Genomic DNA, 23,529 nt, shown 5'->3' with positions numbered 1-23,529 from the left:
GAAACCTTAAGTTTAGATTCAGCTAATAGTAAAATATCTAAAACATATATTCTGTCATTTGTATGAAACATTTTACCAGCAGTGCCATGAACTGGAGGAAAAGGCATTTGGGTTTCCTAGAAAACATCTAAAATTATTATGTTTACCTCTAGGATTATTTTTTAAGCTCCTGCTGTGTCACTTCAAATAATAAAATATTCTGATTGTGTTATATAGATCTTATAAAGCTGTAATTTCTTAAGTCCTGAGATCAGCAATCTGCTTCATCTGGTCCATTGGTTCTCATACTTTAGGAAGCATTGGTGTCACCTGAAGGGCTTCTAAAATATGAATTGCCCTGGGGCGGCTGGGTGGCTCAGTCAGTTAAGCCTCTAACTCTTGGTTTATGCTCAGGTCATGATCTCACGGTTCATGAGTTTGTGCTGACAGCTCTGAGCCTGGAGCATGCATGGGATCCTCTCTCCCTCTCTCTGCCCCTCCCCTGTTCATGCGCGCTCTCTCTCTCTCTCTCAAAATAAATAAACTTAAAAAATTATAATAAAAAATACAGCTTCCCCTTATTTTTCTCCATCTCCTCTTCACCCCATTTCTGTTACTATAGGTCTGGGGTAAAGCACAAGAATTTACCTTTCTAACAAAGTCCCAGTTGATGTTGATGCTACTGGTCAGATGACCACAGGTTGTGAACCACTGATTTTATCCTTTCTTGCAAACTTGAGGTAGAATATATATGTACAGAAGGAAGAGGAGGAATATGTAAATCTGGACAGATGTCCTCTAAGCCTGGTGTTTCCCAAATCCTCCCAGGACACTGTATTCTTTTTTCCCTTTGCTTACCTTCATGCTCCCACAGAGACAACACCATTCAGTCTATATAGACTGATGCAAGGAAAGAAATTACTGCTGGGTGTGATTTTTGTTCCTTTTTATATCTAGAGTTCTAGAAGTCCTGTGAATAACATATGGCAGGTGTATGGGGTTTTTTTAGTCAATTTTATTGTGTATATTCAAGAGAGCAAAATGCTTTACTAAGTGAGATATGTAGCATTTAATAAACACTTAGAGTACACAAGATAAAGAGTTTAGCATTTTTAATATATAAATGTTTGTCTTTTTGTGGATTTGAGTTGGGCAGAGTGTAGTAGATTGGGTGTTTAGTGAGTCTGTTTTGTACTTAAAAGCTTTTTTTCCCCAAAGATCTTAAGCTTAAGATATATGTTGTGTGCTTACTCTGAAAAGGCTCCCAGGTCTCCATTTATACTTTAGCTTTCTTTGCACGACATTGTTATTTATGTCATCAACCCTTGATTATTCCAGTTTTTAAATGCATTATAACTCCTTCATGCATTCTTCTCTATGAAAGTACCCAGAGAGGAATGATCATAATGACATAGCGTTTTAGAAGTTATATCATTTGAGAAGAACTTAAACTTGTTTAGGAGGGAATATGATGGCTTCATTTGAAAGATTGCCTTATAGAAGAAAGATGATTTTTTAATAGCTTCCACTAATGGGTAGAAATTATGAGGAAGTAGATTATTCTTTGATGTCAGATAATTTCCTAAAACATGTTATTGTCAGTTAATAGCATTGCTCTTATTATAAGATTATCTGTTACACTGAAACTTGATAGTCCAACTTTCCATCACCAAGTCTTTTTGCTTCTTCAAAAATCCTTCTTTTCTCCAGTGTCTTTTTTTTTTAATTTCCACCAGCCCTGTAATCTCACAGACACCTTCATCATCTTTTATTTGAACTATAATTTCAATATATTATTAGTTTATGTCCTTGCTATCAATCCAAAGTTTAATTTCCTTACGTTTCTCTTCTCCACTGGATTGTTTCAAATTTCTAGCTTGATATACAAGTTTCCTTCATGACCAAACCCCACTATCCACGTAACAGTTCATTCATTAGATTTATTGAGTTCCTACCATGTATCAGGCTCTGTGCTCAATCCTGGAAATATCATGAGCAAATGTGAAAGCCATGGCCCCTACCCTCATGGAGCTTTCCATTTATTTAGCTAGAAGATAGGTTGTTAGAGTTACCAGAAAATATTTATTGTAATTACTCTGGATGTCTGGGGTTCTTGCCACTACTTTACCCTACCTCTTTACTTCCCTTCCGTTACCTTTTCTACTTTGAATCATGAAATGCTAAGGCCTTCATGCTTTCATACATCTTATCTCCCCCTTTTTCCTAATTAACTTCTGGCCTTCCTTTAAGACCCAGTTTAGATGTCCTCTGTGGGCAGAATTAGTTATTTTTTCCCTTGCTCTCAGATACCTCTTGTCATTTATCTCTAAAAATTAATAAAGTATTTACTTATTTCTGTGTTCGTTGTAGAGCCAGAGCTCCTGAATTACAGAGATAACGTCTCCTTTTCCTTGGATCTCGTTGCCCTGAAAAGTGCCTGATTTGACAGGGTGTTCAGTAGATGTTCATTGCCTGAAGTCAGGAGACATCTGTGTAATACTTAATAGCAGGGACTGTACATATTTCAGCCTCAGTGACATGTGTTTGCTGTTTTTACTCTGCTTTTTATTGAGTATAGGTGTTTGGTTTTTTATGTGGCTTACTGCACAAGCTTACAGTCTTGATCTCCTTTGTGGAAGAAATGGTGGCTCTGTTTAAAAGTGCCCATTGTGGACGGCGCCTGGATAGCTCAATTGGTTGAGCATCTGACTTTGGTTCAGATCGTGATCTTGCAGTTCGTGAGTTCGAGCCCTGCATCTGGCTCACTGCTTTGGCTCTTCTGTCTCCCTCTCTTTGCCCCTTCCTCGCTTGCTCTCTCTCTCTCTCTCTCAAAAATAAATAAAACATTTTTTAAAAAGTATCCATTGTGGGTTATTTGATTAATTTGTTAAATGATCAGTTGTGTGCATCAAAATTGCATGTGGTTATGAAGCATTACTGGTTTTCTGCATGTTACATAAAACTCAGAAGAGAATGTTCCCTATCCCAGTTTCTGATCATCTGCTTAAACAAGTAAATGTGACTTAGATTTGGAGAATTACCTTATCAGCACAGAGCCTGATACATGGTAGGAACTCAATAAATCTAATGAATGAACTGTTACGTGGATAGTGGGGTTTGGTCATGAAGGAGACTTGTATATCAAGCTAGAAATTTGAAACAATCCTGTAGAGAAGAGAAACATAAGGAAATTAAACTTTGGATTGGTAGCAAGGCATTTTTATTTTATTTTATTTTTTAATGGTTTGTTGTTTGTTTTTTTTTTTTAACTTATTTTTGAGACTGAGAGACAGAGTCTGAACGGGGGAGGGGCAGAGAGAGAGGGAAACACAGAATCCGAAGCAGACTCCAGGTTCTGAGCTGTCAGCACAGAGCCTGACACGGGGTTCGAACTCCACAGACTGCGAGATCATGACCTGAGCCGAAGTTGGACACCCAACTGACTGAGCTACCCAGGCATTCCTCTTAATGGCACTTTTATTTTTTTATTTTTTTTAATTTTTTTTTTTTTTCAACATTTATTTTTATTTTTGGGACAGAGAGAGAGAGACAGAGCATGAACGGGGGAGGGGCAGAGAGAGGGAGACACAGAATCGGAAACAGGCTCCAGGCTCCGAGCCATCAGCCCAGAGCCTGACGTGGGGCTCGAACTCACGGACCGCGAGATCGTGACCTGGCTGAAGTCGGACGCTTAACCGACTGCGCCACCCAGGCGCCCCTTAATTTTTTTTTTTTAACGTTTATTTATTTTTGAGACAGAGAGAGACAGAGCATGAATGGGGGAGGGGCAGAGAGAGAGGGAGACACAGAATCCGAAGCAGGCTCCAGGCTCTGAGCCATCAGCCCAGAGCCCGATGCGGGGCTCGAACTCACGGACCGCGAGATAGTGACCTGAGCTGAAATCGGACGCTTAACCTACTGAGCCACGCAGGCGCCCCTAATGGCACTTTTAAATGGTCACTGTACAGTAATGTGATTTTAAGCAACGAGACCTTTTGCAATTCGGTTTCCTTGTGTGGAAAATGAAGATTAAGGATAATATGAAGATTCAGTACATTAATGTATTACATTAATACAGTATTAATACATGAAAAACACTTAAAATAATAACTGCCACATAATGTCATCCCTCTGATTGTTATTAATTTTTTCTACAGACAAGGAACAAATTAAATGTCTCAGGCTAAAGAGTTTTTAGGCCTGTTTTTCAGGCTAAAGAGTCTCTGAAAATATGACTTTAGCTTATTATACCCACTATACTTACCCACCCCTCTCTTTAGAGGATTGCCTCTAAACTTTGAGTTGAACATAATAAAATGTTAAGTAACACTAACTGATTTTGTTTTTGCAGATGTTCTCAAATAGTGATGAAGCTGTAATCAATAAAAAACTTCCCAAAGAACTTCTATTACGGTAAGTCTGAATGCTGATTTTAGTTTGGTTGTGTGTGTGTCATATTGTCTATTTAAAAATTTTTAGACTTGTTGATAATTTTCATGTATGTATAGGATCTGGATTATCTGAATTTGTAAATTTATTGGTTGTTTTGTTAATCTTAACTCTGTTTTCTAGATATGAATCAAAATTTTAAATGTTTAGTAACAGTTCTCTCCTGATTTGTACTTATATATGATTTTGTTTACTTGTTTTCTTTTGCCCTATTCTTAGATAGAATGTGAAGGAGATAATACATTTTATTTTATTATAGTGGTCATCTTTTTTAAATGTTTGTTTATTTTTGAGAGAGAGACAGAGTATGAGCGGGGAGCGGGGGGCAGGGGGGTGGGCAGAGAGAGGGAGACACAGAATCCAAAGCAGGCTCCAGGCTCCCAGCTGTCAGCACAGAGCCTGATGCAGGGCTGGAACCCACCAACCATGAGATGACCTGAGCCAAAGTCGGACACTTAACCTACTGAGCCACCCAGGTACCCCAGTGCTGATTTTTTGAAGTGATTCTGATCCATCCCTTGCCCCCACTTCTTATTCCTAAAGTCAAATATGACCATGAAGTAACTTGTATTTGCAACAAAATATTACATATATTGAGGTACTGTAAAGAAGAGTTACAGACCTTTATTTTAAATTTTTTTTTTTCAACGTTTATTTATTTTTGGGACAGAGAGAGACAGAGCATGAACGGGGGAGGGGCAGAGAGAGAGGGAGACACAGAATCGGAAACGGGCTCCAGGCTCTGAGCCATCAGCCCAGAGCCTGACGCGGGGCTCGAACTCACGGACTGTGAGATCGTGACCTGGCTGAAGTCGGACACTTAACCGACTGCGCCACCCAGGCGCCCCCAGACCTTTATTTTAAAGATAAAAAGGTAAAAGTGATTTTAAACTCTTTCCTTCTATTACAGTTATAATTTTACCCTCCTTATTTTTAGTTAGTTCTCTAGAAATTACATTTGGGATCACCCACAACATAAAACACAAAACCCCTAATTTACATGCATCTGACCTAGGAATCACCTAGGAAAAAACTAGGGGAGTTGTTTTTAGTGCCCATTATTTGGGTACTTAATCATCCCATTCTTTGTTCACTTATGTTGAATATCGTGACTTAGAAAGAAAGGTACATTTTAGGGGTGGCTGGGTGGCTCAGTCTGTTAAGTGTCTGACTTTGGCTCAGGTCATGATCTCACAGTTTGTGAGTTCGAGCCCCACATCGGGCTCTGTGCTGACAGCTTAGAGCCTGGAGCCTGCTTCAAACTCTGTCTCTGTCTCTGTCTCTCTCTCTCTCTGTTCCTCCCCCACTCATTCTCTCTCTCTCTCTCTCCTTCAAGAATAAATTTTAAAAAATTTTTAAAAAAGAAAGAAAGGTACATTCCCTTTTGCAAATGTTGGAAGTTAACAAGTTGTACTGGAACATCTATTTCTTGGTCTGAGCTGCTGCCACAGTCTAGCTCATAACCAGCCCAGTCCATGCTCACGATGGAAAATAATCTTGCCCTGTTGCCGATAAAGAAAAGTATTCCTGGCATTTCTAAGGATTTGCACGTCTGACTCCTTCACTACTTTGCAAGCGGGGACTGTATTCTTCTAAATCTTTATGTAATACTTTATACAATGGAGATACTAAGAAAAAATAACTGAATTGAACTTGGAATGGATTTTTCCATGGAAGCAATGCATTCATACATGCAGGTTGACTATAGTTGAAATAATAGCAATACGTGCTAAGCTACTCAGAACTGTTGGAGATGTATCCTAGATATCTTGAGTATCCCTCAAATTTTAGCAAAATTATAATGGCACCATCTTAAAGAAAAATATTTTTAAATGGGTTATATTCTTTTTTAAAAAAAATTTTTTTAAGCGTTTATTCAATTTTGAGAGACAGAGTTGGGGAGTGGGCAGAAAAAGAGGGAGGCACAGAATCAGAAGCAGGCTCCGGGCTCTGAGCTGTCAGCACAGAGCCCAACACGGGCCTGAACTCACAAACCGTAAGATCCTGACCTGAGCCAAAGTTGGCCGCTTAACCAACTGAGCCACCCAGGTGCCCCTAAATGGGTTATATTCTTTACTGTTATTATGAACTGAGTACACTAAGACATACTTCAATGTTTTAAATACTGGCATTACATTGTACTATAGTAGTTTACTTAAAGACTTACTAAGATTCAGGGAAATTAATCCTTTGGTAATTAGCTGCACCGTCTTATGGTTTACGTTTTTTTTGTTGGAGTTTTTCTCCATGGAAGACAGACATAAAGGCCACATACTGTATAATTCCACTTATATGAAATATCTAAGATAGATCCATGGAGTTAGAAGTTGCCAGGGTCTGTGGTGAGGGATGATGGGGAGTGACTGCTAGTGGGCACAGGGTTTCTTTTGGGAATGATGAAATGTTCTGAAATTAGTGATTGTGGCTGCACAACACTGTGGATATAAATCTCCCATCTTCTTCAGTACAGATTACTAACCACTCCCAAATAAATATAGATACCCCCAACTTATGCACCTCAATTCCTAAAACAATAAGTTTATTTAATGCAGCAAACATTTTTGAATTGCTGAAATGCCTCTGCTTTTTTCTATCATCTACTGTATAGTACCTTTATGTGGAGTTTCATAATTGAAAGATCATATTTCTGCAAACACATCACTAATCCCTGAGCAATTTGTATAAATATAATATTACGCCTGGGGGGCATAAGTGAGAAACTTTATAGATAATGATCCTAGTTAGACTTTAGTAACCTTTTCTCCACAAAAGAAAGCACTATAGACAGACATGGCTGGAGGCCAAATGCAGACCTAGGAGATTCTGAAGCATGTGTCTCAACAATCCTAATTCCATTGTTAGAATGTACTGACTGGGGTTCTGAATATCAAGATCCCAAATGAGTTAGCTTTTCACCTGGATTTTAACATTACAGTACATTAAAAAGAAAGAGAGAAGACAAATATAAGAGCTTGGTCTTTCCAGTCCTGATTTGGCTCCCTAGTAAGATGAATGTGATCTATGTCAGGGCTTAAATCTCTTCTTCCACTCCATATGTAGTCCATCCAAATATCTACTATTATTTTGTAAATTTTGACTTCTATTTATTCTGCGTACTTGACAATGAAGATAATTATCTTTAGAAACCCAATATAAAGATTGATGGGATGGGCTGCCAGGTTTTAGTGAGAGCAGTGTTTTTTTGTTGGGGGGTGAGCTCACAATAAGCATTTACTTGTCCAAATATCATAACATTAACTTAAATTAAAACATCAGGGAGCCTGGGTAGCTCAGTCAGTTGGGCGTCCAACTCTTGCTTTGAGCTCAAGTCATGAGCTCATGGTTGATGGGTTCAAGGTTCGAACTCTGTGTCTGACTCCGCATTGACAATGCAGAGCCTGCTTGGGATTCTGTTTCCTCTCTCTGCCCCTCTCTCACTCTCATCGTCTCCCCCCTCTCAAAATAAATAACTTGAAAAAAAACCCAGTGGAGTTATAAATATAGATCTATAGCATAAATCAAGAGGAAATTACATTGTTATCTCTATAATAAGCCAGAATAATAAACTACATTATACTTAGCACCTTCCTGTTTTTCATCATCTTCAGGCTAAGTACCTAAGATCATGTTGACAGTGGTCCTTTTCTCTACACTTTAACGCTTTACATAACTCATTCTGAAATACCCATGTCTGTAACCAGAATGGTTAAGTGACGCATGATAACACTTATGTGGTGAGCATTTCATAATGTATACAAATCACTGTGTTGTACTCTTTTTTTTTAAGTAGGCTCCACGCCTAGTGTGGGGCTTGAACTCACAACCCTGAGATCAAGAGTTGTGTGCTGTACAGACTGGGCCAGCCAGATGCCCTGATAGCTAGAATGGTTAAGATCAAAGAGATAGGAAGACTGAGATGGAATGAAGGGTCTGCTGTTGTCTAAGGATCTTCTTGATTGCTTCAATTAAAGTCTTTCCCCATTTCTTCTCAACGTTTATTTTTGGGACAGAGAGAGACAGAGCATGAACGGGGGAGGCGCAGAGAGAGAGGGAGATACAGAATCGGAAGCAGGCTCCAGGCTCTGAGCCATCAGCCCAGAGCCCGACGCGGGGCTCGAACTCATGGACCGCGAGATCGTGACCTGGCTGAAGTCGGACGCTTAACCGACTGCGCCACCCAGGCGCCCCTCCCCATTTCTTCTCAACAGACTGTTGAAAAACTGGCCTGGCTTTAGGCTACCCAGATTTAAAAAAAACTTTTTTAACTTTTATTTTTGAGAGACAGAGACAGCATGAGTGGAGGAGGAGCAGAGAGAGAAACACACACACAGAATCTGAAGCAGGCTCCAGGCTCTGAGCTGTCAGCCCAGAGCCCGACATGGGGCTCAAACTCACCAACTGTAAGATCATGACCTGAGCCAAAGTCAAATGCTCAACTGTCTGAGCCACCCAGGCTCCCCAAAGCTGCCCAGGTTTAAACAAAGTAGACCTCACCTTCCCCACTCCTGATAAAGAATACCGAGAGACAAAAAGACAACTGAGACATCATGTGGAAGAAGATAGGTTCTAATTATACATAAAACTCATTATGGTACAAAAAAAGAAAGCCCAAGTCCTTAATACTAAATCCCTGGTAGAGAACATGGGACTGATTGATAAAATCAATACTGAAAGTAGATTTTGGGATATGGTTACCTATAGTATGGTTCTGTAAAAAGGATTTATTCCTAACTTCCTTTGGCTTCAGTCTTATGACAAATATCCCAAACCTTCTTGAACAGCACCTCTTAACATAATTCTTATTAAAAAAGTTAAAAAACACAGAGTGGTCCTGGAGAGGGTATAACTGGATAATTCAAGTCATACAACGGGCATGTCCATAGGTACAACTTTTTTGGAGAGTAATTTGACAGTGTACTTTAAGAGATACACATATTATAACCTGTAGAAGCAAACATATGAGTAAAAATAGTTTGCAGAATTTTCATAGCAGCGTTATTTGAAATTATGAAAAGTTAGAAACAGTTTTAATATGCATAAGTAAAAATGCTTAAATAAATTATGGTATATTCAGTCAGTCATTGGACTATTTATTGTACTTAGCTGCCTTTTAAAAGAATAAGGTAAAGAGGACGCCTGGGTGGCACAGTCGGTTAAACTTCCGACTTTAGCTCAGGTCATGATCTTACCACTCATGAGTTCGAGCCCTGAACTGTGCTATGCTGACAGCTCAGAGCCTGGAGTCTGCTTTGGATTCTGTGTCTCCCTCTCTCTGCCCCACCCCGCTCACGCTTTGTCTCTCTGCTCTTCAAAAATAAATAAACACTAAAACTTAAAAATAAATAAAGAATGAGGTAGAGCTACATGAGCTGACCTAAAAAGATGTCAATGATTATGTATTTTTTTAAGTTTATTTATCTTGAGAGAGACAGAGTGTGCGCATGAGTGCAAGCAGGTGAGAGGCAGAGAGAGAGAATCCCAAGGAAGCTCCAAGCTGTCAGCACAGAGCCCGACATGGGGTTTGAACCCACGAACTGTGAGATCATGACATGGGCCGAAATCCAGAGTCAGATGGTCAAATGACTGAGCCACCCAGGTGCCCCAAGATGTCAAATTATTAAATGACGGAAACAAAAACAAGTTGTGGGAGCATATTTATATCATGTTTTCATTTTTGAAAAATATAAAATACGCATACATGAAGACGTGCTAAGTACTATACATATTATATATCTAGATATAAGTAGATACATCTGCTACCTTTGGAGGGAAGAATAGGCTTTTGGCAGGGGGTATTGAGAGAGCAGGGATAAAAAAGCCATTTGTTTACCACTTTGTATTTTTCTTTCCTTTTTTTTTTTTTTAACGTTTATTTATTTTTGAGACAGAGAGAGACAGAGCATGAACAGGGGAGGGTCAGAGAGAGAGCGAGACACAGAATCCGAAGCAGGCTCCAGACTCTGAGCCGTCAGCACAGAGCCCGACGCGGGGCTCAAACTCATGGACCGTGAGATCATGACCTGAGCCGAAGTCGGAGGCTTAAACCGACTGAGCCACCCAGGCGCCCCTGTATTTTTCTAAGTGTTTGTTTTGTTTTGTTTTTGTTTTTTTTGAGTTTATCATTTATTTTGAGAGAGAGGGAGAGAGAATCCTAAGCAGGCTCTGTGCTGTCAGCTCAGAGCCCGACACAGGACTCTATAGTCCTGGACTGTGAGATCATGACCTGAGATGATATCAAGAGTCGCTCAGTCAATCATCTGAGCCACCCAGGCTCCCCTTGTTCCAAAAGGTTTTGGGGGCACCTGGATGGCTCAGTTGGTAAAGCATCTGACTTCGGCTCAGGTCATGATCACACAGTTCGTGAGTTTGAGCCCCGCGTTGGGCTCTGTTCTGACAGTTCAGAGCCTGGAGCCTGTTTCCAATTCTGTGTCTCCCTCTCTCTCTGACCCTCCCCAACTTGTGCTCTGTCTCTCTCCCTGTCAAAAATAAATAAAACCTTTAAAAAAATAAAAAAATTTTAGGGGCACCTGGGTGGCTCAGTGGGTTAAGTGTCTGCCTTTGGCTCAGGTCATGATCTCACGGTTCATGAGTTCGAGCCCCACAACCGGGCTCTCTGCTGTCCATGCAGAGCCCGCTTCACATCCTCTGTCTCCCCCCCTCCCTGGCTCTCTCTCTCTCTCTTTCTCTCCCCCTGTCTCAAAATAAATAAATTTTAAAAAAAGTGTTTTTCTTCAAAAAAAAGTTTTTGAAGGAAAAAACTTCAGAAAAAAGTTTTTTTTTCTTCATCAAAGATGAAGATCTTTGGCTACATGATGTGTTAAGGCCTGCTCCGAATTTAAAGTTCTGATACTTGTCTACTGTCAGGTGGAAACTACACCACATTTTCAAAATTGCAACCTTCTTATTCCTCACGAGAGACCATCAGTTTGCAGGAACGGTTCATTAAAGCTGTATGCTAGTGTCTTTTATTGTCAGACTACAGATGTAGGTTTACTAGATACAGGTTTTACCCCTGTTGTAAGTGAGAGGACTTTAGGTATAATTAGGACATTTTGGTTATTCATGATCTTGTGAAGAATTCTGCTAAAAGCAATGTATGTTACCTGTAGCTATCATGGACAAGAGCTTTAACTCTTTGGTTTAGATTCTGTTACGGATTAAACTATAAGAGCTCTCTATACATATTTGGTTATTAATGTGAACGTAAAGACCATACATTCCACATTAATAAGTGGGTCAGAGTTGGCAGATACAACCTCCACAAGATCAGATCATCTTCAGCGTCTGAAATTAGGGCTGTGCTTTTTGTCTCCTTTTTAACTTGAATCTCAATGCAAAACTGCTCTTAAATAAGCCAGATGCATACCCCTGGCCGTAAAGAATAGAAAAACAAGTATCTCATGTGTTTTTGAAATGATTTTATTGTTACAGATCTGGAGAGGACACATCAGACAACTGGTCTTTTATCCAACTACTTACAGTTACCTAACCAAGATTATACTGATTAGAAATTATGCAAACCTAATCTATTCATATCTGGAAATCCCATGTAGCACACTAAACCATTGAGTTCCTCAGGTGTACAAGTAATCAGCTGCTTAATTATTAGCTAGACTAAGTTGACCAGGGAAGTTCTGTCTCTCTAAATGAAAAGCTCTATAGGAATGTTAATGAGACTGATTTTTTTTTTTTTTTTTTTTTTTTTTTTTTACTATGTTGAGCAACTGGCCATATCACCTTCTATGAACATTTTCCAAACAAAAGTCATCTTAGCTATGCTCTGTGGTATAGAATTTTGAGCAATTCATTAACCATTTGTTGACATGCTGGAAATAACTTATAATTTTGTCTTGAGGAAATAAAACTCAGTGCAAAAGTTAGGGTGGTGCTTTATTGGGATGAAGTCATGGTTAGGCCTTTTATTTTCCATCAAAGGATGACAGATATACTTGTTCACTGATTTGAAGTACAGGGATCAATCATCAATCCACAACTAAGGATATTTCAGTTGTAGGACCTTATAAGAAATACAATCCTTGTGCTAATCTTACGAAAACTTAAGAGAAGTGATATTTATAGAAAGAAGATTGTCTGTAGGACATTCATGATTCCTTTAAGTATGCTATATTCTGTCTGTGGTGGACACTGTAATTGACTTTCTAGCATCCACTTCAGCCCAGTTAATTAGTCTAAACCTGTCACAGTGATTGGTTAAGGCCTATGCCAATTTAGGCTAATGAGACCTGAGAAGAGGCTTTATTGCAGTATAAATGCCTGCCTATCTCTCCCCTCAGAGTGAACAAAGACACATGTTGATCCAGTATTTGCTGGCATCCATCCTGTGCCTATAAAGAAAAGAGCTTTTAGGACCAAGCTGATGCTGTTGCAGCAGAATAAACAGAAAATTGCTGATGACATTGTGGATCCCCTAAATCAATTAACCTTGAGATGCAGGCAGCCTGTTCTTTGTATTTCCTTTTGTATGAAATAACCTCCCTTACGGTTTAAGCCCATCTCTGTTAGGGTTTCTATTACTTGTGGCCAAAAGCAACCTTGGATCAACTGGACTGTCAGAAGCATGCATTTTTATATACTATTATTTTGTTTTCAACTATTATAAAGGTGCTACAAGATGTGACCATATGAAATCTGTGACTGAATTTGCTTTGGGACTTTATCCACCAAATCTAAGTAGACTCCTTTGAGAAATTTCTCTTAGAAAGTAGTGCTAGAGAGGCGCCTGGAGACTCAGTTGGTTAAGTGTCCGAATTTTGCTCAGGTCATGATTCACAGTTGGTGAGTTAGAGCCCCACATCAGGCTCTGTGCTGACAGCTCAGAGCCTGGAGCCTGCTTCGGATTCTGTGTCTCCCTCGCTCTCTGCCCCTCCCCCACTCACATTTTGTGTCTCTTACAAAATTAAACAAACATTTAAAAAATTCTTAAAAAAAAAAAAGTAGTGCTAGAAAGAGCTCTGATTTTATGGTATAATGTATATGTTTCTTCTTTCCTGTTAAGAATATTATTTTGTTTATGCTACCAAGAAATTTAAAACTAAATGTGAGACTCCTCTATAGCAACTATGTAAACTCTTCCAAGGGTACATCTGTTTCCTTTCTGGCTTTGGTTTTCTACTTTAAAAAATATTTTTCATGGTCCTCATAGTTTATTTGTATTTATTATTATTTGCTCCTGATCCAAGCCATCTCAAGTACTCTGGAGACAAGTTTAATAAATAAAAATAAAATGGATTCCAGCGTTATAGCTGACATACTGATTTACATATAAGATTGCGATATGCATGAAATATTGCCGACAGAGCCCCCCCAGGTGCCCAGAGAATTTATAAAATTCTTAAAGCAAAATTGACTTTAATTTACTTAAACCTTTAAAGCATATACTATTTTACACTTGTTGCCACTTGCAAAAGAGTTTAGCTTATTATTCAGATTAAAATGACCTTTACAGGTGCTCATGAATAAGGAGGGCTTTAAAAAGACACGACCCTTGCATTTATTGCCAGGGTGCTCTGACCTGTTTTTACAGGTGGCTTCTAGTGTAGTGTAGTGTAGGGAGTCACAACACTTTAAGCAAATCAATTATTTCCAATAACAATGCTTCAAAATAAATATTTAACCTCTGTAAGACTGAGTAAAATTCTAGGCAGTGTTTCTTGACATTAATGTGGTAAATGAGATTTATAATTTCCTAAATTAGAATTAGAGATTTAACATTTTATAGTCACTAATTTTTAAGAGTTACTCTATTATTTAATCTTTTTTCCCTCATAACCATAAAATTCTTTATAAAGTTATCCCTCCCCTAGCCCTCTTTTGGATAGCCAGAAGTGTGGAAATTATTTTTTTGCTTTTAACAAATTATATCAGTTAGAAATATTTTATCATCCCTTGATGTAAGTAATTGAATTTGTATGGTACTTGTACGTACATTCTCAAGTAAAAGATTGCCCAATGTTTTATATGGGCAGTATTAAGTTGTAAGTTGCTCCAGCTTTTGTGTTTGTTCAAAAGAACTTCTCTCTTTTCGTGCATGTATTAACATAGCCAAGTTATTTATAGGTAAAAATCAAGAGAAACTGATTTATCATGTAATAAAGCTTGTCTCCCTCTCTTTTTAGGATATTTTCTTTTCTGGATGTTGTTACCTTGTGTCGCTGTGCTCAGGTCTCCAGGGTAAGAATGACTGATGTGATTATGGGGGAGATCTGTAGTAGGCAGATCATTTACTTCAGATGTTGTATGTTTCAGAGAATGTTATTTCATCCATGGCATTCCCAAACCCATGTAATTCTATAGTAAGATTCTACTATATGTCTCTATCAATTTTTTGGGTTTTGGTTTTTTGTTTTTTGTTTTTTGTTTTTTTCTGAGAGAGACGGGAGGGAGGGCAGAGAGAGAAGGAGAGAGAGAGAAAATCTCAGGCTCCCTTCTGCTAACATAGAGCTCAGTGTGGGGCTTGAACTCAACTCTGACATCGTGACCTGAGCTGAAATCAAGAGTCAGACACTTAACCAAGTGAGCCACCCAAGCTCCCCAGTTTTTTGGAACTCTTGACTATTTGTGTAATGTAAACAGGAAACATTTTCAAGGAAAAAGTATTATACGTGCAAATCAAAAGGTTAGGCTCTCTTCTGAATTATAACAAAATAGTGTTTCATTAAGTTTTCCTAATTCATTTTATATACACACACACACACATCCCACACACAGAGGCTCTTGAGAATCTAATTCTCATTTTTTTCCCCATATTACTTTCAATTATCAATTGTTTTCAGTTTCTCATATTATCAAAAGATAATAGCTAGAAATTAATTTATTAAAAAACTATAGGGCATTCTCTAAGTTTTTTATTTCACTTAATTATCTATTTTTGTTAATTGACATTGTTTGACAAAACTGAAACGTCATAATTTTACTGGCTGCTACTAATATAGAGTGGATTCTGTGTTGTGTTATGGGAAATTTGTTTTATGAACCATTCAACTCTCTTTTGTGATACAGATATATAATGAATAACTTAAAATGAATGAACACCTGCAGTCATCTTTTTTTTTATAAGCTGGAAATGGCTTTTTGCTTTTTCAGTTAATAAACACTGAGAAACTACTGTGTATCAGATACAGTCCTAGGTGCTGGATATATAACACGGTTCTATTATAAAGTATGGTTTTTATCTTTGTAGGTGTGTGCAGGTTTTCAAGTAACCAACGCTGCTTCCCTCAAAATAACCCATAAAACTTACCATCAAAAATTCACGGTGTCTTGCTAACTTTAATGTAATTCTGCATCATAAAAACCTACTAAATCTGTGTATCAGCTACTTTGGAAACCATCAGCAGTGTTCTGATGTTTTCTCTTCATGACTTTTTTGTCCCCTGTACTTGAGTGGTTGCTTTAGACATGGCTGGTACAAATGAATAGGGTTTCCTTAATATCTCTGTATGAAGCTGAGGTCATCATTGAGAAACAAAATACCCAGGCCAGTGTCTAAACATGTTTAGTTGCAGGGTCTCATGTCACAAATGTTGATTTGAGTGAATTTTAATTGTTTTCATTTGTAGGTTTCTCTTCCCTATTATGTTTTAACTTAAAGGAAAGCACAACACCAATTTTCATTAAATGGAGACTTGGCACATCAGTAGTTATCCTGTTGTTCTCTGTACTTTAAGTAGTTAATAAATTTGTTCTTTTAAAAAAAGATTCTAGGGGTGCCTGAGTGGCACAGTCAGTTAAGCTTCCAACTTTGGCTTAGGTCATGATCTCATGGTTCGTGAGTTCAAGCCCCGCAGGCTCTCTGCTGTCAGTGCAGAAGCTGCTTTGGATCCTCTGTCGCCCTCTCCCTCCCCTGCCCCCCGCCCCCCCATCATGGAATCTAGCCCTGTTTAGGCCTGCTTAGGATTCTCTCTCTCCCTCCCTCTGCCCCTCCCCTGCTCACTTGCTTTGTCAAAATAAATAAATAAACTTAAAAAAAAGGGGGGGACTCTAGAAAGGAACCTGTCATGCACAGTTTCCTTTCTTGTATCTCAGTATTGACTCTGTTTCAGTGTGTTCCAGTAAGAGGTGATATGCTAAGTTTATAACTCAACAATACTAAGACTTTTGTTTATACTTTAATAGGGAAAACTTTTAAAGGCTTTCTCATTAAAATACGGAATGATCCACACAAATTAGAAACTAAATCTTCCAGTTAGAAAAAGACTTTCTGATTAGGATACTTATCACAACCTGTCCTTTCCCAGCTCCCCCCCACCTCCCACCCCACCCCAGCTGCTAGTTTCTATACCCACTCATTTTTGAGATAATCTAATTGGGTAAACTATGAATCAGAAATAAGACAGACCTTTTGGGAGTTGATGGTGGTGGGCGTGGGATGGGGGGTGCTGAGAAATTTTTTGGTCAATTTCAATCATTAGTTTGAATTGTGAACTTGCATATTATTGATTTCCCCCCTTGAGCTTCTGCTCATTTTGTCTCTTTTTCTTCAAAACAGGCCTGGAATGTTCTGGCTCTGGATGGCAGTAACTGGCAGCGAATTGACCTGTTTGATTTCCAGAGGGATATTGAGGTATAATTATGTGGTGTGTGGCCCCATTTCTCATGTTAGAATGTAATTACAGCATGGAACAGATTAGCCCCAACCATATAAATCTCCTTTCCCTGGAGAGAGAAACTATTAATTTCAGTGCATCTGAACTTCATGGGAACTTGCAATGTTCCCAACAGCTTGCTCAGTTTTTGAGAATAAGCAGAACTGTTTTACTTATAGAATACTAAGTTATTTAGTATTAATAGGACTACAATTTTTTGCTTTTATTTTTGTGGTGGAAATGTGAACACATTTGCTCATTGTAAGGAAGTCTTTTTATATTTTCTTATTGAAGAATGAGTAGACTTAACAGTTTGTTGGGGGATGATATTTGCATAAATTCTTCTTGAGATGAGCATTTTGGTTTTTTGGGAGCCTACAGACAGTTTTTGTGGAGAACAAAAAAAGAATAAAGCCAAATCATTTAATGAATTATTTTTGCTAGGAAGAGATTTTTCTTTTCCCCTTCTCACTTTTCCCCTGTATTTCATCATAGTATAGCCTATTATCTCTAAACTGGAGAAGGATAATGGCTTAAGCTTAAAATTATCTTAACATGAACCTGAGCTCTGTGGTCCTTGGTTTTCTTGTCAAGAGAAATAATAGCTTCCTCATTTGTTATAAGAATAAAATAAGATTTAGATTTAGATTAAAAAAAAATTTTTTTTATAAGTTGCAGTGAAACTTGTGGATCCATATAAGAAGTTTTTAGGGGCACCTGAATGACTCAGTCAGTTAAGTGTCCGACTCTTGCTTTCAGCTCAGGTCATGATCTCACAGTTTGTATGATCGAGTCCCACAGCAGGCTCTGTACTTTTCTCTCCCTCTTCCTCTGCCATTCAAGCTTTCTCTCTCTCTCTCTCTCTCTCTCTCTCTCTCTCTCAATCAATCAATCAATAAATAAATAAGCAAGCAAGCAAGCACTTAAAAAAATAGAAAAAAGGGGTGCCTGGGTGGCTTAGTCGGTTAAGCATCTGACTTCAGCTCGGGTCATGATATCAAGGTTTATGAGTTCAAGCCCTGCTTCGGGCTCTGTGTTGACAACTCAGAGCCTGGAGCCTGCTTTGGATTCTGTGTCTTCCCCTCTCCCTCTGCCCTGCCCACTCTGTCTCTCAAAAACAAACATTTAAAAAAAAAAAAAAATAGAAAAAAAAGTTTTTAAAAAGCCTCACATGAATTTACCGTTATACACAGAACGTTCCATTTCTACAGAAAGTGCTTTTAAAATAATAGCCACTGACATTATGCAGGATTCTTATATTTTTCACAGTTGTCTAATCTTCATGGGTATAAATGTTTAAAGCAACATGGCCCAGAGAATCATTCAGCAAGCTTTTGATAAGTGTCCATTGAGTCTCTGCTGTATTCAGAGTACTCTAGTAACACTTTGGAGAGGATTCAGAAATAATCAAGGAAGCTAATGTCCTTCAGTAGCTGCAGTTTGACCAGTAGAGCAGCCTACATTAACATAGTGGCATAAAACTACAGAACTACAGAGAACCATTCCCTCAACTAGAGAGTGCCTTACAAATTGAACAAAATAAACAAATAGGGTTTGAGCCTGTTTGGGGTAGATAAGTTAATCAGGAAAGCTTTCTCAAATAAGTTGACATTTCTTTATTGAATTAATTAAGTTTTTAAATCAAGTAGAAGCCTTTGTTTATAGATTATTAAAAATGATGTGTTCTCTTCAAAAACAATGTGGTGGCTTATTTTTGTTTACCTGTTTTTTTCTTTACAGGGCCGGGTAGTGGAGAATATTTCAAAACGATGTGGGGGCTTTTTACGAAAGTTAAGTCTTCGTGGGTGTCTTGGAGTAGGAGACAATGCATTAAGGTAAGAACATGATTATTGATTAACTGATCTTCTTGAATAAGTAAAGAACAGCACCATCTCACCCAGAAAAAGCTAAAATAATTTTGTGTATTCTTAAGCTATTCTGAAGCCAAACATACACATATTATTTATAGCACAAAAAATATCCAGTACTGGGATGTATGGTTTTGAGAATAAAACAAGAACAAATACCTCCTGCCAAAAGCCAGATTCCTCATATCATAAATGGTTCTTTTGGAGTCTTGAGTAAAAATTGTTCTTAATTTGTTAACTCAAAGGTAGGGTAATTGTAACCTTGGTCAACAAAAAGATCAATGTTTAAAAGTTTGTGGTTACCCAAAAAACAAATAATCCAGTGAAGAAATGAGCAGAAAACATGAATAGACACTTCTCTAAAGAAGACATCCAGATGGCCAACAGGCACATGAAAAGATGCTCAGCGTCGCTCCTCATCAGGGAAATACAAATCAAAACCACACTCAGATATCACCTCACGCCAGTCAGAGTGGCTAAAATGAACAAATCAGGAGACTATAGATGCTGGAGAGGATGTGGAGAAATGGGAAGCCTCCTGCACTGTTGGTGGGAATGCAAACTGGTGCAGCCACTCTGGAAAACAGTGTGGAGGTTTCTCAAAAAATTAAAAATAGAGCTACCCTATGACCCAGCAATAGCACTGCTAGGAATTTACCCAAGGGATACAGGAGTGCTGATGCATAGGGGCACTTGTACCCCAGTGTTTATAGCAGCACTCTCAACAATAGCCAAATTGTGGAAAGAGCCTAAATGTCCATCAACTGATGAATGGATAAAGAATTTGTGGTTTATATACACAATGGAATACTACGTGGCAATGAGAAAGAATGAAATATGGCCTTTTGTAGCAACATGGATGGAACTGGAGAGTGTTACGCTAAGTGAAATAAGTCATACAGAGAAAGACAGATACCATGTGTTTTCACTCTTATGTGGAGCCTGAGAAACTTAACAGAAGTCCATGGGGGAGGGGAAGAAAAAAAAAAAAAGAGGTTAGAGAGGGAGAGAGCCAAAGCATAAGAGACTCTTAAAAACTGAGAACAAACTGAGGGTAGATGGGGGGTGAGAGGGAGGGGAGGGTGGGTGATGGGTATTGAGGAGGGCATCTTTTGGGATGAGCACTAGGTGTTGTATGGAAACCAATTTGACAATAAATTTCATATTAAAAAAATAAAAGTAAAAGTTTGTGGTTGAAAATGAATTTATTTTCATAATTGTGAGTTACTTTTGTATCAACATCCAATATTACCAATAATATCTTTTATTGTTTTTTGTAATGCTTAAAATTGTGGCTATTTTGTTTCAAACCTTTAACTTTCTTCCCTGTAAAGGACCTTTGCACAAAATTGTAGGAACATTGAAGTACTGAATCTAAATGGGTGTACGAAGACTACAGATGCGTAAGTATTTTATGTTTTAGAGGGGTGAATCATAGCCCCTTGTTTCCTGCCTATGCTAGCTTTAAATGTGGGCTATTAAATATATTTAGCAAATTTCATTTTCACCTTACAGAGGAAAGATATTTTGAAAGGAGAAAACATTAAAATAGAAATGGCATAAGAAACTAGTTTTGGAATCTGACCCAAATCCTATCTTGATATTTAAAGTGAAACTTAAAAATTGGAGTCCGTGTGTATGCAGTAGGGATACTAATACTAGAAATTACTAGGACTACTTATGTTTCAAGAAGATACTAGTAGCTTTCATTCAAAAGGCAGAGTAAACCAATAATTCTGTAAAAAGATAGAAAATCTTAAATACATATGAAACAACTTGTGATCATCGATACTGAGAGCATTTGTTAAATGACCCTTTAAATGTGCTATGTCTGTGTCAGGTACAGTATAAATGGAATAAAACAGTTGTTCATCCTTGAGAGCTTACTGTCACAGACGTAATAGATGTGGAAGGCAGACATAAAAAACATTCAGCCCCTGCCCTGCCCTGCCCAATTCAGTCCCAGGTTATCTATTGGTGATGATATGTATCAAATAACATTTAAATATTATATAGGGAAATTGTTGCCTGTTATGAGATGAAGTGAAGCCATTGAGGAAACATGTTTATACAGGGAGGGGGGCCAGGATTATTTAGTGAATGTTCCTATTCGGAAAGGCCTCATGAAAGAGATGGGATCTTTAGAATTGAAACAGAGGGTACAGATTGTTTATTTCAGTACTTTGAGGTCACAACATTATTAACTTTTACTAAAAAAAAAATGTCTGAAAGACAAAAACTATGGTTATTCTACTGTGGTTATTCTAACAAGTATTATTTCTGTGGATTGATTTGACCTTTAACATGAGTAACATATCTAACTCCTCCCCCAACCATGACTTTATACCAGTAGCCCTCCATTTACTTTAGATAAATTACCTGTTTATTTTTTTCTTTTGAATACTTAATATTACAGAGATTAAAATTTTGGCTACTTTGGTAAAAATAAAAGTGACATATAATTTACACTAAGAATAATTTTCTAAGAATCTATTCTATATACCAAAGATAAACTGACAAAAATGTAGTACAATTTATGCGCAAAGCTATTCATTTTTACTGTTTGTAATAACAAATACTACATTATTTTCAATAGCAAAATATGGGAAAGAACCCAAATATCAATCAGTAGAGGACTGTTAAAGGAATGAGGAGAGTATATAGTATTCTGGAATGATCTCTAGGACATACTGTTTAAATTAAGGAAGCAAACTGCAGAGGAGTTTGTATAAGATACTTTTTGCAGAGCCAGTAAATACCCATGTTTACTTATATTTTCAAAAAGAAACAATTTAAAGATTATAAAAATGAGTAAAAATGGTGACCTGTGAGTAAGAGAATAAACACAGAGACAGGGATGAAAGGAAGACTCTGAAGTATCAGGTTTTGTAGTTTTCCTTTAATAGCTATGTAAATGTTTTACATACATAATTAAAATATGAATTAAGTCAAAAAGAAATCAAAGCAGTCCCTAAAAATTGAAAACAAAATAAAACGCATGAACCCAATCATATCAAGTTGGAGCTATAACCACAGAGAGAAATTACTTCTACTGACTTTTGATTTCTTTTTTTTAAGGTTTTTTTTTTTTTTTACACTTGATTTTAGCCTAAAGGCCAAGAAGCAGTAAGTTTTTTGGGTGTTTTTTTTTTAATGTTTATTTATTTTTGAGAGAGTGCACAAGCTGGGAGGGGCAGAGAAAGAGGGAGACATATGGTCTGTGTGTTCACAGTGGCACTTGAACTCACAAACCGTGAGATGACCTGAGCTGAAGTTGGATGCTTAACTGATTGAGCCACCCAGGCGCCCCTCTTTTTTTTTTTTTTTAAGTTTTATTTATTTATTTTGAGAGAGAGACAAAAAGAGCACAGTGGAGAGGGGCAGACAGAGAGAGAATCCCAAGCAGGCTCTACACTCCATGCAGAGCCCAATGCGGGGCTCAAACCCACAAAGTGAACTGTATAATCATGACCTGAGCCAAAATCAAGAGTCAGATAAATGCTTAACCCGATTGAGCCACTCCAGCGCCCTTTTATTTCTTATGAAAAGTTTTAAATATATACCAAAGTAGACAAAACAGTGTACTGAACACATCACACACCTTCAAATTGATAATTGAGAAATTACCACTTGATGGTCAGTCTTGTTTCGTCTATATCCCCAAATTTTTCTTACTTTGAAAAAAGTCCTAGACGTCATATTATTTTTTTTTTTAATTTTTTTTTCAACGTTTATTTATTTTTGGGACAGAGAGAGACAGAGCGTGAACGGGGGAGGGGCAGAGAGAGAGGGAGACACAGAATCGGAAACAGGCTCCAGGCTCTGAGCCATCAGCCCAGAGCCTGACGCGGGGCTTGAACTCACGGACCGCGAGATCGTGACCTGGCTGAAGTCGGACGCTTAACCGACTGCGCCACCCAGGCGCCCCGACGTCATATTATTTTAATCTGTAAGCATATATTTCTAAAAGATAAAAGCTTTTAACATAAGCATGTTAATTTTATCACTCCTATAAAAAAACTTAATATCTTAAAATCATCAAATAACCACTGGCCAGTTCAGATTTTTGCTGCTTCTAGTGACTTCAGAAACACAGTATTTTAAGCATCATATATAAGAAAAAAGACACAAACTTTAAAAAGCAAAAATGGAGACTTCTGCTTCTGCCATGACAATAAATGCCCTCCTGCCATAAACAACTGTAAAACTGTACAAAACATATCAAAGAACCAGTTTCGGATGTTGGACAATATGCAGCACAGAACTGAGCAATTAGGTGAGCCCTCTGACCACCCTGGCTTTCTGCCTGGTAGTGTTTTCCAGATGATGGTATAAGGAGAAAGAACCCAAACAGAGAACAAGGTTCTGGCTGATTTGAAGAATAAGAGATCAGAGTTCAGGAAGACAAAAGTGGCTGGAATTTTTATCTTAAGATGGGAGAACTACTCAAAAAGGCTACAGAAATCTACATTGATATGGCTGAATAGTAAGCTATAAATGGACATATTGAGACCCCACAAAGCTGGGTAGAAAACATCTAAAAGGAAGGAACAATTACCAGGAAACTGTAAACTGAGAAATTGCCAGAGCTTAGGTAAGGCTGAGAGAAGTTCAAAATGAAGAATGTT

At 38.0% G+C, this 23,529-nt stretch overlaps 1 protein-coding gene across 5 annotated transcripts in view; it reads left to right on the top strand.

Moving 5' to 3' along the window:
• FBXL20 (F-box and leucine rich repeat protein 20) overlaps positions 1-23,529 on the top strand; it is a 99,013-nt gene that overhangs the window by 54,274 nt on the left and 21,210 nt on the right. For all 5 annotated transcript variants that reach the window (XM_030294729.1, XM_030294725.1, XM_030294726.1 and 2 more), the window contains 5 exons: positions 4,331-4,392; positions 14,565-14,619; positions 16,937-17,011; positions 18,774-18,868; positions 20,236-20,304. In XM_030294729.1, coding sequence (XP_030150589.1) covers positions 4,331-4,392; positions 14,565-14,619; positions 16,937-17,011; positions 18,774-18,868; positions 20,236-20,304 — 356 coding nt within the window. The remainder of the gene's footprint in view (positions 1-4,330; positions 4,393-14,564; positions 14,620-16,936; positions 17,012-18,773; positions 18,869-20,235; positions 20,305-23,529) is intronic.

The sequence above is a fragment of the Lynx canadensis genome, chromosome E1 (genome assembly GCF_007474595.2).
Source record: "Lynx canadensis isolate LIC74 chromosome E1, mLynCan4.pri.v2, whole genome shotgun sequence".
NCBI lineage: Eukaryota > Metazoa > Chordata > Mammalia > Carnivora > Felidae > Lynx > Lynx canadensis.
The sequence above is the reverse complement of the archived record's forward strand: the minus strand, read 5'-3'. Positions and strand labels throughout refer to the sequence as shown.